This window comes from Leucopleurus acutus (assembly GCF_964270905.1).
Source record: "Leucopleurus acutus genome assembly, chromosome: 13".
Lineage (NCBI taxonomy): Eukaryota > Metazoa > Chordata > Mammalia > Artiodactyla > Delphinidae > Leucopleurus > Leucopleurus acutus.
The window spans coordinates 13,475,890-13,489,629 of record NC_139155.1 but is presented as its reverse complement, the minus strand read 5'-3'; the positions used below and the strand labels follow the sequence as shown (position 1 = coordinate 13,489,629).

Here is a 13,740-nt window from a genome sequence, read left to right as displayed (position 1 = left end):
TACAGCTGTGGTTTTTTTTTGTTTGTTTTGTTTTAATAAATTTATTTATTTATTTACTTTTGGGTGCACTGGGTCTTCGTTGCTATGCACGGGCTATCTTTAGTTGTGGCAATCCGGGACTACTCTTCATTGCGGTGCGCGGGTTTCTCTTGTTGCGGAGCACGGGCTCTAGGCACGCGGGCCTCAGTAGTTGTGGTGCATGGGCTCAGAAGTCGTGGCTCGGGGGCGGTAGAGTGCAGGCTCAGTAGTTGTGGCGTACGGGCTCAGTTGCTCCACGGCATATGGGGTCCTCCCAGACCAGGGCTCGAACCCATATTCCCTGCATTGGCAGGTGGACTGCTAACCACTGTGCCACCAGGGAAGTCCCTACAGCTGTGTTTTAAAGTTATAGCATGTTATTTTAAGATTGGGAAAGGCCCTTGTAAAGTAGTCGCCCAAAAGGTAATATTAGTTTTCTGGAACAATTGCCTTAACAATTACTTGTCATTTTCTTTAAAAGTGTTCGTTAACCTTAAAGTCTAGTCATCATCAGGTGGCTCTTAGTTGAGAGAATTAGAATTTAAGATTTGAGAAGGACCTTGTGGACTCCCAGACTTACCTCCCGCCTAGAAAAGGTCTGCAGCCTTTCAGATACCTATAGTGTCTGACAAGACAGCTCTTCCTTAGAAGTGAGCTGAAGTCTCTATCCCTATGCCTTTGCCTCACTGACCCTAGTTTTGCTCTCTGGTTTAACAAAAGGTAATCATACTCACTCTCCTATTTGATAGCCTCTAACTGGGAGTTTCTGTGGTTTCCATGCCCTCCCCCACCTCTTAGCAATCTACTTTTAGGAGAAACATGTCTGGTAATTCCCGCAATTTCGTCATCACTTGGTTTCCAGATCCCTTCTCTTGCTTTTTCCTTTGGGTGCTCTGCAGTGTCCTGGCGTACCTGCATATACTATCTGATGAGCACGAGTACGTGACCGTGGTTTTCCTTGCTTTAGACATTATGTCCAAAGTGAGTTATTCATTCATGAGGTCAACATCAAAATAAAAAGACTCTTTGCTTTTCCCCCCAAATTGTTAATAGATATATTTTGTTAATAATATAATCATTTAGCCAACTGAATTGATGCAGTAGTGACAACAAATAGTGATAACTAACATTTTGGTAACTTTTTTCTGTGTGCCAAGCGCTATTCTAGATGCTTTATAGTATCCCTGTGAGGTCGGTGCCCATAACATTGTGTGAGGTCGGGCTTTACAACAAAAGGAAATAACCTTTGAGGAGATATTATCATCTCCACTTTGCAGATGAGGGAACTGAGATGTAAAGTATCCAGCACTGCTTTATGCAGGGAGTTCCTCTTCCTTGCTTTTTCTTTAATTGTACTTCCAATGTTTTACAGTGGCCCGAAGGGGCAAAACAGAACAAGATTCAAATAATAACTGAGGGCTTCCCTGGTGGCGCAGTGGTTGAGAGTCCGCCTGCCGATGCAGGGGACACGGGTTCGTGCCCCGGTCCGGGAAGATCCCACATGCCGCGGAGCGGCTGGGCCCGTGAGCCATGGCCGCTGAGCCTGCGCATCCGGAGCCTGTGCTCTGCAACGGGAGAGTCCACAACAGTGAGAGGCCCGTGTACCGCAAAAAAAAAAAAAAAAAAAAAAAAAAAATAATAATAATAATAACTGAGATTTACTGAAAATGTCAAAGAGAAGTACTTCAAATACACAGTTGTCAGTAGAATCCAGGCAGCTCAGTATTAGAATAAAAGGTGATTTACCAGGCAGTGTATTGACTGGGGTGTGCTGCTAAGGACACTTGAGCATAGCCACTGATCACTGATCTTCTTAAATGATGACCAAGACGTATTTAGGAAATCTGAGATGCCTTCTGAGTCACCCAAAGCAAATTAAATTGGTTTCAGTGTTGAGGGGACTACTGTTGTCTGACTTCAAAAACTGGTCAAGTATTGCTATATCAGGAACTTAGCATATATGATTAACCAGATCTCTACATCTGGTCGTCTTATATTTTGAAGTTAAATCATTTTAATCTGAGTGTTTAGACTAATGTAAAAATACATAGTATCTTATGAGTTTAGTTTCCGTGATATATTTACTTGCCTTGCAAGACCCCAATATTTGTAACCCAGAGTATTGGATTATCTGCAACTGCTCTGAACAGTTAAATTCTTCTACTCACTGGTCTGATTTATTTTATAAAGTAAGGAATACTGGAATAATTGAAAAAATATCAGTGAACTCTCTATGTTAAACATACCAGACCTTGTATGTTAGACTGGTACTTAACCAGTGAGTTGTATGTGTCATTTGTATTTTAAATAGAAAACAAGTAGCCTGTTTCTAAGAGAGCATCATATAAGTGTGCATTTATGTTACTTCTTTTAATAGAAAATTAGAATGTAAGTTTTTTGTGGTTAGCAATCTTTTCCCTTCTCCTTTGCCGAGGAGATGCTCCCTTTGGGGGCTGCCGTGATGGAGCTCAGAGACACTCTCAGGTGGTCATATTCTAAAGAGCTTGTTTACACATATTTTGCTAATAAGGAAATGAGGAAGGAACTCTGAGTTCAGATTTGATCTCCACCCAAGCCAAGCTCTATTTTTCTGTTCTTACTGAGAAACACAATGGGCTTTGTGTGTGTGGAAGGAAGATAACTGTTAGAGGGACACGGTTAGTGATTCTGGAGGCCGCAGGTACCATCTTCTCTGAGCCTCTCACACTCAGAGAGGGTGAGGTGCCAGGTGTGCGTTTCTAGTTTAGGCTGTACCACGAGCTCACGGGGCACATCCTGCAGCTCTGCCTGCTCCTGATGGTGGGGTGCCAGTCTCTGCAATGGTGCCAGGGAATACCCGCCCATCTTGGCGCGTGAGGGGACCGTCAGTGCTGGAACGGCCTGGGGAGCTCTGGGGTTTGTGTTCTCTGCTCTGTGTGTCCCTACCACACCACTGCATGTGCATTTTGGAATTATACTTGTTAGATGTCTGTGCCTTCAAGGGACCCATTTTTTGAAGACGAAATGTGCATCTCTCCAATATCAAGTCCAGTGTCTGTTTCATAAAGGCAATTGGTAGATCCATGTTGAAAGGTGCACTCATCCCCTCCACTCACCTGCAAAGAGAAGTCGGGACGCCTAGGAGGAACTCTTAGTCTAGATTTCTCAATATTGTTTTTCTTTATTGTTATAGTCTGGTGCTTTTACAGTGAGCCGTGTGTTTTATTTATTTGTTTGCTTATATGTCAATCAGTCATCTATCTAACGCTTCTCTTTTCTTTCTTGCTCTCTTTTTCTGTCTCTCTTCCCCGCCCCCCAACCCCACCCCCCGCCTTCCTTCTTTCCTTTTCCAGCCTGCAGCTTTCTCCATACTCTTTTTTTTTTTTTTTGCGGTGTGAGCACCTCTCCCTGTTGTGGCCTCTCCCGTTGTGGAGCACAGTCTCTGGACGCGCAGGCTCAGCGGCCATGGCTCACGGGCCCAGCCGCTCAGCGGCATGTGGGATCTTCCTGGACCGGGGCACGAGCCCGTGTCCCCTGCATCGGCAGGTGGACTCTCAACCACTGTGCCACCAGAGAAGCCCTCTCCATACTCTTTTATTCTTTGGTCCCTTAACGATGTTTTAACTGGTACCTTATAGTTTTAGTAAGCCTAATCTTAAAATCGTAGTCCCCTCCCTTCCCTGAATAATTTGCCCTCAGAGAGTTCCAGCTCTCATTTTTGTCTGTCAGTGATAGACTCTCCACATCTTCTTGTTTGTCTTCATTGATTTGGTTACATCTGGTGGTTTGGAATGGTGTGTAAATTTGTGTATTTTATTTCTTGGGTTTAAAATTTTCTCATATCATTTACTCATTTAAGGCAAAGAAATGATAAAATATCAGAATTCCACGTAGAATTTACTAAGTCCCAAATTGGCAGTTTGATATGCCCCTATTCGGACATTATTAATGTATATATTGTAATTAATTTTATAGGAAGGTTTTCTGCATCTGCTGTTAAACAGATTGTATAAAATGTTAGTTAGTACAGGATCGAGAAATGAGATGTCATTGTGAAAATGTCTGCAGTCAAGTTAAGCCATTTCCTATATTTGTAGAATTTTTTTAAAGAAATGATTGCATGTTTTGGACCAGTGACAGCTTAAAGTTTATTAAAATTGGAAATTTTTTGTTGGGTATTATTATAAAACTTTATTGATGAGGATGAAATTGAAAATAAGTCATTAGAGTGCTTAGCTAAGAAAGATGAATAAACTCTATTCTAAATTTATATTCTCCAACTTCATGTCTTCCCAAAGCATTTTTGGGGGATGAGAATTAAAACTAAGTCAGTTGAGGTTAAGAATTTTTTACAGAAGCTTGGTAAACTCCCCAGAGACTATCCCTGTAGCCAGGGCATAGTTTCCCAAACCACTAAAGGCTAGGCCAGAGCAATTAATGACTCATAATGCCAGTTTACAGCAGTATTTTACTTTGCACAAGCGGAATTATTTGTGCTATTTCAGCTGCTTTGACCAAGCCTTTCAGAATCATTTTGTTCAATTTTGAGCATGCTTTGCACATAATAAGGATAAATACCACTTCACTAAAGTATAGTGGGGACAAAAAAATCACGTGAATGTTATTCTGAACTTTCCGTTGCTTATAAAAGAAGATTGTGCACTAAGTGAACATCAGGAATAATGTGAGTAATACAGAGTGCAGTCCTGTTGCAAGGGAAGATGATAATTTTGAAAGCACGGAGGGGATAGGTTAGGGCTAGGATAGATACATTGGTTTAGAAATGCAACCCAGCTAGACTCAGAGCAGAGCTACTTGATACAAGTGTGCTAACGGTTGGTAAAGAAACGACTCAGGAAAGTGTCAAGCTGAGTAGGATGTTAGACCTGTGTAGAAGCCCAGTAGGTAATCTGGAAAGCTTGTTGTTCACATTATCATTTTTATGGTTACTCTGCAATGGTCTTTGGGGGAAATATTTTGAGGGCCCAATGAGCTTTTGGTTCATATGTGTTCACAAGTCATTTGGAAAAGAAGACAACGTGAGCCAGTGGTGAATTCATATTCATTTTAATGTATCTCCGAAAGTATAGCCGTTTATGGGGGGAAAAAATCCCATTTGATTTACTAACTCTAAATTATTAGCCTTAAAATTTTTTGTTGTTGTTAATATAAACTAGCACTGATTTCCCAAGCTATGGTTACTTAACTGATCTTCTAAAACTTGAATCCATTCATGTGCAGTTCATTGATTGGTCTGTGAGGGATGACATCAAATCGTCTTTGCTCTGGGCTGAGGGTTATGTTAGGATTTGATTGTGGCAGTTAGAGGAGCCTCCCTTTGGGTAGGACTTGAACTGTGTTGGGGCCCTGACTCCATGGCATATGCTGTCATTCAGACTCTGCTGCTGCTTTCACTGTGTGACCTTGGGCACACCCTTTAACCTTCATCTTTGAGATGGGGATAAGTCCTTACTATGCTGAGTTATTGTGAAGATTAAACTTAACATTACATCTAAAGAAGAGTGCCCCTTAAATGTTAGCTGCTATTATCATTGTTATTACTATTAGGAAAAAAAAGCTAGAATAATAAAAGGCTACTTGCTCTGAGGTGTATACAGGTGGCTTTCTCTCTTTTTTAATTTCTTATCTTGAGGAGGATGTTAGTTTTAACAGGTGCTATATAGGTGGGTCACAGCCTCTTTGGGTAGCCCTTTTGGTAGTTGTTTCACTGGGGAGTCCAGCAAAACCTCTTTGTGGTGGTGTCCTTACGTGCCCAGGCTGATCTGGGGGAAAGCGTTTAAATCTCCCCTTTGTTTCAGGGCGTGGGACTGGGCAGAGGTGCAGCTAGTGGTAGTAGCTCTTGTGGCCGCCTTGGCTGCTCACCGCCCCACTGCCATCACAGCTTGTCTAATTTCTGTTCTCTCTGTCCCTGTTCCCCATTCTGCTGCGACTCCCACAGACCACGTTTGCTTGCTGTAGCTTTGTTACTGTGCTTTCCTCCCCCTTGTTTCCAGCAGGAACAGCTTGCGGTCCAGAATGAGGAAAGAAATCAAATACGACTTGACATTTAATCATTATCTTGTAGCTGTCCAAAGAGAGTATTCAGTATGATGCTTCAGCTGAAATGGAATGTGTCCTCTACAGAGTAGTCCCCACATGGAGGAATACACCAGATGGGTCAGATGCAAACTGGTGAGAAAGGAAGGGTTGTAAAGTAGTCCCCTGTCATTCTTCCAGCCAGTACTTCCTGAGGGTCGTCCTAAGTGCTGAGCACAGGGCACATTGTGAACAAAATAGGCCCAAATCCTTTCTTTATAAGCTTACAGTCAGAGACAGAGACTCTTCTGGAACCTTTCCACGACGGCCCATTTTGCTCACATGAAAAACCAGAATCTTTTTTTTTTTTTTTTAATTTATTGTATTTATTTTTGGCTGCGTTGGGTCTTCGTTGCTGCGCCTGGGCTTTCTCTAGTTGCGGCGAGCGGGGGCTGCTCTGTGTTGCAGTGCGTGGGCTTCTCATTGCGGTGGCTTCTCTTGTTGCAGAGCATGGGCTCTAGGCACGCAAGCTTCAGTAGTTGTGGCACACGGGCTCAGTAGTTGTGGCTTGCAGGCTCAGTAGTTGTGGCTCACAGGCTTATTAGTTGCTCTGCGGCATGTGGGATCTTCCCGGACCAGGACTGGAACCCATGTACCCTGCATTGGCAGGCGGATTCTTAACCACTGCGCCACCAGGGAAACCCAAAAAGCCAGAGTCTTTACAATAACCTAAAAGGCGGTGCAAGATCTGCTCCCCCTCCAACCCCCTTACCTTTCTGACCTCATCACAGGTCACTCTCCCCTGGTTTAACTGGTCTTCATGCTGTTCTTAGAACAGACCAGACACACTCCTTTTTTAGGGCCTTTACACTGGCTACTTCCTCTGCCTGGAGTGTTCTTCTAGATAAATGCTTTCAGCTAACTTCCTCATGTCCTTCAGGTCTAAATGCCACCTTTTAGGTGAGGCCTATCCTGACCAACCTATATAAATTACAACCTACAACCTTCCCAACAATCCTGACCCCTTTTTCCTTGCTCTATTTTTTCCATAGTAGTTACCAATTTTTAACATATAATATACTTATTTGTGAGATAAGTTTAATGAGGGCAGGGATCTTCTTATTGTTTACTGAAGCATACTGAGTGCTTACCTAGGTCAGTAATAGGCATATAGTTGGTATTCAATAAACATGTTGAATGAATGAAAATGAAAAGTACTGTGGAAAAGAATTAAGAAGGGTGTACTAGTTTCCTATGGCTGTTGTTAAAAATTACCAAAACCTTGATGGCTTAAGACAACAGAAATTTATTCTCTCACAGTTCTGGAGGCCAGAAGTTCAAAATCAAGGTGTCGGCAGGACTGTGCTCCTTTTGAAGGCTCTAGGGAAGAATCTATTTCTTGCCTCTTCCAACTTCTGGTGGCTCTAAGCGTTTTTTAGCTTGTGGCCCGCATCAGTCTCTGCCTCTGTGGTCACATTGCCTTCTCTTCTCTCTCAAAATTGCCTCTGCCTGTCTTATGAAAGATGCATGTAATTGTATTTAGGGCCCTTCCAGATAATCCAGGATAAGCACCTCCTCTCAAGATCCTTAATCACATCTTTTGTCATGTAAGATAATATCCACTCTTTTGCCATGTAAACTAATACTCACAGATTCTGGGAATTAGTACGTGAACATACCTTTTGGGGGGCCGCCATTCAGCCCACTACAAAGGGTTGGGATCCTTACAGGGGGAAGAGTCATCTCTGATGCACCACGTAGTACAACACAAGGATACGAGGAAAGCCAGGAGACGGCAATCATCCATTTCACCCCTTTTTACTGAAATTTTCATTGAGATTACATTATTTTTTTCCAATTAAACATACACACACAGAAGAGCACAAAGAATAATATTACAATTGCTACGCACTGGTCTTGGCCTCCCCAGTTGTTAACATACTGACATAGTTCCTCCATATCTTCCATTCTTTTCTTTTTCTTCCATTCTTATTATAAGTAAATCACGGCACAGCTAAATTCCAAATCCCCTGTGCTCCCATTCCTGTTTCCATTTCCCGCCCTGCTCAGCTAGAGGCCGTCACTGTCATTGATTTGGCACATGCCCAATGCATAGTGTGTAGCTTTACTGCACATATAACCATTCTTACATAATATACGGAGTTGTTGTGTGTGTTTATCTTAAAAATGGTTTTCATACATGGCATTATAGTGTATGTAATATTCTGCAGCTGGCTTTTTTTTTTTTTAATCAATCCAGGTTGATACATACAAATCGAGTTCAGTCATTTTTTTTTTGGTATGCGGGCCTCTCACTGTTGTGGCCTCTCCCGTTGGGGAGCGCAGGCTCCGGACGCGCAGGCTCAGCGGCCATGGCTCACGGGCCCAGCCGCTCCGCGGCATGTGGGGTCTTCCCGGACCGGGGCACGAGCCCGTGTCCCCTGCATCGGCAGGCGGACTCTCAACCACTGCGCCACCAGGGAGGCCCTAGTTCAGTCATTTTAACTACAGCTCTAAGTGGCAGGTTCTCTCTCTCTCTCCTGGCTTTAGAATGTATATCCCAGAGAAGGCCTTTGATTAGCCTAGCCTGGGTCACATGCCAGTACCCGTTGGATCAATTTGTGGGTTCAGCACTGGGGGGCTTTGATTACTCGAGTTGGGAATACGTGCCTGCTGCTGTAGCCATCGGGTCAGCCTACTCTGCCACTCTCGTCAGAATCACATGCATTTGAAGGATTGTTACAGAAAGAAGTGGAAAAGGATTTGGGGCCAACAGAAACACAGATTGCCACTTGAGTTTCAGCCCTGAGCTTGGACATCAGGTCCTCTGGGAAGCCTTCCCTGACTCCTTAGATTGTGCTCTGTGCCCTTGCACTTAGTATATTATCAAGTAGTATGTTAATTCACCTCTCCTTGAGGTGCACTCCTTTAGGGCGGACTGTGTCTGTCTTGTTTCACTCCTGTACCTCAGGAAATGGAAGGTCTGACACACCATTCCCTCCTCACCACATATTTTTGCCTGAATGATTCCACCGAGTATAACTTACAACCTCACTTCCCGTGAATGGGTTCCTGCCAGGGAATCTTGTGTGGCTGTGACATGTTTGCACCTACCTTTCTGCCCATTAAATTCTGGCTTTTTTTCACATCATTTGGTTTGTGTGGGTGACTTGGCCTGTTTTGGATTTTCTTTTTCTTATTTAATAGTGAAAATTCAAGGAAAGATGAAATTGCTAAAATGCAAACTCAGGCTTCCTTTGTAAAATCTTTAGAGTTGAGCCCTGCCAGGCCTTTTTCATCCCACTGTCCTCTCAGCTTTCATGTGTGCACAGCAATTTCTTTCTAACCTCAGACATGCCATCAGCAGAATGTGTTTTATGCAAAGTTACTTCTGAATACCTTCTTTAGCATCAGGAGAATGTGGATTCCAATGGGTATAAGATGTATTTGGAAGTAGTCGTAGCAATCATAAATGGTCACAGCAGTCACAAATTATTGAGTGCTTTTCCTGACCAGGCATGTAGATGGAGGTGTCATCTTTATGCCTGTTATACAGGTGAGAAAATGGGAGCTTGCAGAGCTCAGTGATGCACTCAAGTTCTCTCAGCTCCTGAGTGGTAGAGCCAGGATGCGAATCCACACACTGACACCAGAGCCACACTCCTAAGGACCATGTTCTGCTGCTTTTTATAATCATGAAAGAGTAAAGCTGGGGTTTGATATGTAAAATAGGTAGCTAGTGGGAAGCAGCTGCATGGCACAGGGAGATCAGCTTTGTGACCACCTAGAGGGGTGGGATAGGGAGCGTGGGAGGGAGGGAGACGCAAGAGGGAGGAGATATGGGGATACGTGTATATGTATAGCTGATTCACTTTGTTATACAGAATAAACTAACACACCACTGTAAAGCAATTATACTCCAAAAAAGATGTTTAAAAAAAAAAAAAAGCTGGTCAGCTGGGGTTTGGTAATAGAAAAGGACATTGAACAGATCACAAATAAGGAATGGAGTTTTTGCCATAATGCTTTGATAAAGATAAAGAGCACGAGGAGGAATCAACCCAGATCTTGGAACAATAACCCCACAGCCTCTGTGAGGAAGAAGGAGCCAAGGTGTGTGTACGTGGGCCTGAAGCCATGTGCCGCGGCATAAACTGGCGCCACAGTCCCTGGAACGTGGGAGAGAGAATACACGCTGCCCAACGCTTTTTCTGCTTCCAGCATGCCCTGTAGCCCTGGGACTCTGGCTGTCATAGGAGCCATTTAACCGGGAAAACTTTGAATATGTGGATAAACATTTAGACATAAAACAAATTCCACTTAGAATACCTATGTGAAGCAAAATGGAAACTGTGGGAGAGGCAACACGAGAAATTCACAGCAGGCAAGCAGTGGAATCTGATTATATGCTTCCACTATTATTAAAGATATGTACAAGGCCACTGATCCTGCGTTTCTTTGTGCTGTTTTAAATCAGTATATACAAGGGCTTTCGTAGGTTCTGTGTAGATCTCAGTGTCTATCTCCCAACCCTGTATTTACTCTAAAGTCTTGTATTATTTAGCTCTGAATTCTCTTACCATGAATGTTTTCAGGAACATAACCCCTACAGTTGGAGGAGATTACTGATATCACTAAACTTGATAGGATAATCTGTGCTCTTTGTAACCTGTCTCCTATACTAGGTTACTGTAAGTACCTTCCCTGGAGGGACACTGTTTCCTGCCTTTGTAATACTTTGCTCAGTTCTGTCTAAGTAAATACTCTTGGTTTATATTTGAATAATGGTGCTAATTGCATAGCGGGTCTGTGTTCCCAAATGGGGTTATCTTGTTTCTGTCCGTGGAAAACAGTTATAGGATAAAGGATGGTATGAAAATTGAGTTGTGTTTTTATCCCTTTCTAGGTTGCATCACAGCGTATTAGCTCAGTGGACCTCTCATGTTGTAGCCTGGAGCATCTGCCTGCCAACCTCTTCTACAGCCAAGACCTCACTCATCTCAATTTAAAACAAAACTTCCTAAGGCAGAGTCCCAGTCTGCCAACTGCACGGGGGCTCAATGAACTGCAAAGGTGAGCATGCAGAAGTGGGTAGATAATTAGGAAGGGGAGGGGGTGTCAGCTTCTGGTTGTTTCTTGAATATTCTGACTAAAAAGCTACAGTTAGTAACCTTTCTCTTTGAGAGGGCAGGGTAATAGGACTTTAGTAGTGGAGACATTTTCAGTTCTCATTCTGAAATATTTTTCAAGGTCTCTGCCTTTGAAATGAATGATTTATGATAGTCATTACCTGGATAGATTTGTATAAGAAGAACACTTCTCTTTAAATCACTTGTATTTCTTAACCTGTCTACAGATGGGTCTGTGAAAAGTTGATATTTGCTGTGTTACCTCTGAACTATAGGGGTTTGGTCAGATTAATTACTTCTTTCAAAATTTACAAGTCATTTTTTCCATGAAAAGATATTTCCTTAGAAATTTAAGAACGAAAGTTTAAATTCATTAATACCACATCATCTGGGTGATTACTGTATAGGTTTCAAGAGTCGCATTGTGAAATGCAAAGGGTCTGCTCCTCTAGTTACAGGGAAGGGACTTTATTTGCATTTATCTGAAACAGATTTAAGAATTTACCATATTCATTTCGTTTTCTTTTTTGGAGCAATGATCAATCTTGATTCTGTGGTAAATGAAACCTCTGATATATATTTGTTGCAAATATGTGAGACTATAACTACAGAAGGATATAACTTTTAAATAAATAATGGATAGCTCATTTGTTCTTAAATGATTGATAATCATCAGAGATTAAACTATGGAAATTAACCATTATGATTTTGTGTTTATGGTTTTTTAACATCCAGAAAGAATAATCCAATAAGTATTTATATAAAGTTTGTGCAGACATGTAGAATAAAGGAAGAGTATTTTAATTTTCTTTTCAGATGATTGTGGATATTCTTCTTTGATATTATACCAAAACTTGACAAGTGGTAATTTCTTAAATGTTGGTTGCAGTGTGGAATGTAAACTCCTATCAGTGGACTTTTAAAATTCTTTTACATTAGGATCCATTGATCTTTCTCATACTTTGAATGGATCTTTGCCCCATACATCCTTTTATTGCATTAAGTATTGGTCATTTGGAAAATACTGGTTTGTTGGATAACAGTGAGATTCCACATGTTAATGTATTTCATTATGCAGTTTCAAGAAATGACAGTTGTTAATATCACCACTGATCCCATCAGAAAAATCTTTAAGTATTGGGAAGTTGTCAGGCTCAGTGTGGAAACAAGTTTTCCAAAATTTTAAATTTCAGTTGAAGGCTTGAAGGCTACCCTTGGCAACAAATACTGTCAGTTGTTTTTCCTGAAGTGACCTTCTTACTTCATTGTAGAGAAAACGTCTGCCAAATACCCAAGTCTGAATACTGAGTTTGTCAGTCGTTCTTTCAGGTAAAAGTGGTATTCCCTGAACATTGTGACTAGTTTGGCGCACAACTCAAATAATTGTACAAGGGTTTTCCTTGGGATAACCATCATACTTTATACAGCAGAAGTGTTTTATGTGTACTTCCCATTTTATCACCCAGAAAATAAAAAAGATATGTGTTCAGCGGTTGAGATGTAATACAAATAACTTCCTTGCATCATCAAGGACATTTTTAAGTAAAATTGGCATTATGCAATTTTTTTGAATTTTATTTTATTTATATTTTTATACAGCAGGTTCTTATTAGTCATCCATTTTATACGCATCAGTGTATACATGTCATTCCCGATCTCCCAGTTCATCCCACCCCCACCCCCCCACGGCTTTCCCGCCATGGTGTCCGTACGTTTGTTCTATACATCTGTGTCTCTATTTCTGTCCTGCAAACCAGTTCATCTGTACCATTTTTCTAGGTTCCACATATATGTGTTAATATACGATACTTGTTTTTCTCTTTCTGACTTACTTCACTCTTTAGGACAGTCTCTAGATCCATCCACGTCTCTACAAATGACCCAGTTTCGTTCCTTTTTATGGCTGAGTAATACTCCATTGTATATATGTACCACATCTTCTTTATCCATTCGTCTGTCGATGGGCATTTAGGTTGCTTCCATGACCTGGCTATTGTAAATAGTGCTGCAATGAACATTGGGGTGCACGTGTCTTTTTGAATTATGGTTTTCTCAGGGTATATGCCTAGTAGTGGAATTGCTGGGTTGTATGGTAGTTCTATGTTTAGTTTTTTAAGGAACCTCCATACTGTTCTCCATAGTGGCTGTATCGATTTACATTCCCACCAACAGTGCAAGAGGGTTCCCTTTTCTCCACACCCTCTCTAGCATTTGTTGTTTGTAGATTTTCTGATGATGCCCATTCTGACTGGTGTGAGGTGATACCTCATTGTAGTTTTGATTTGCATTTCTCTAATAATTGGTGATGTTGAGCAGCTTTTCATGTGCCTCTTGGCCATCTGTATGTCTTCTTTGGAGAAATGTCTATTTAGGTCTTCTGCACATTTTTGGATTGGGTTTGTTTTTTTAATATTGAGCTGCATGAGCTGTTTATATATTTTGGAGATTAATCCTTTGTCCATTGATTCGTTTGCATATATTTTCTCCAATTCTGAGGGTTTTCTTTTCGTCTTGTTTGTAGTTTCCTTTGCTTTGCAAAAGCTTTTAAGTTTCATTAGATCCTATTTGTTTATTTTTG

General features: G+C 41.6%; 1 protein-coding gene across 1 annotated transcript in view; it reads left to right on the top strand.

Annotated features, from left to right (window-relative positions):
* PHLPP1 (PH domain and leucine rich repeat protein phosphatase 1) overlaps positions 1–13,740 on the top strand; it is a 212,994-nt gene that overhangs the window by 121,234 nt on the left and 78,020 nt on the right. Inside the window, exon 4 of the mRNA XM_082852916.1 lies at positions 10,940–11,106. Coding sequence (XP_082709042.1) covers positions 10,940–11,106 — 167 coding nt within the window. The remainder of the gene's footprint in view (positions 1–10,939; positions 11,107–13,740) is intronic.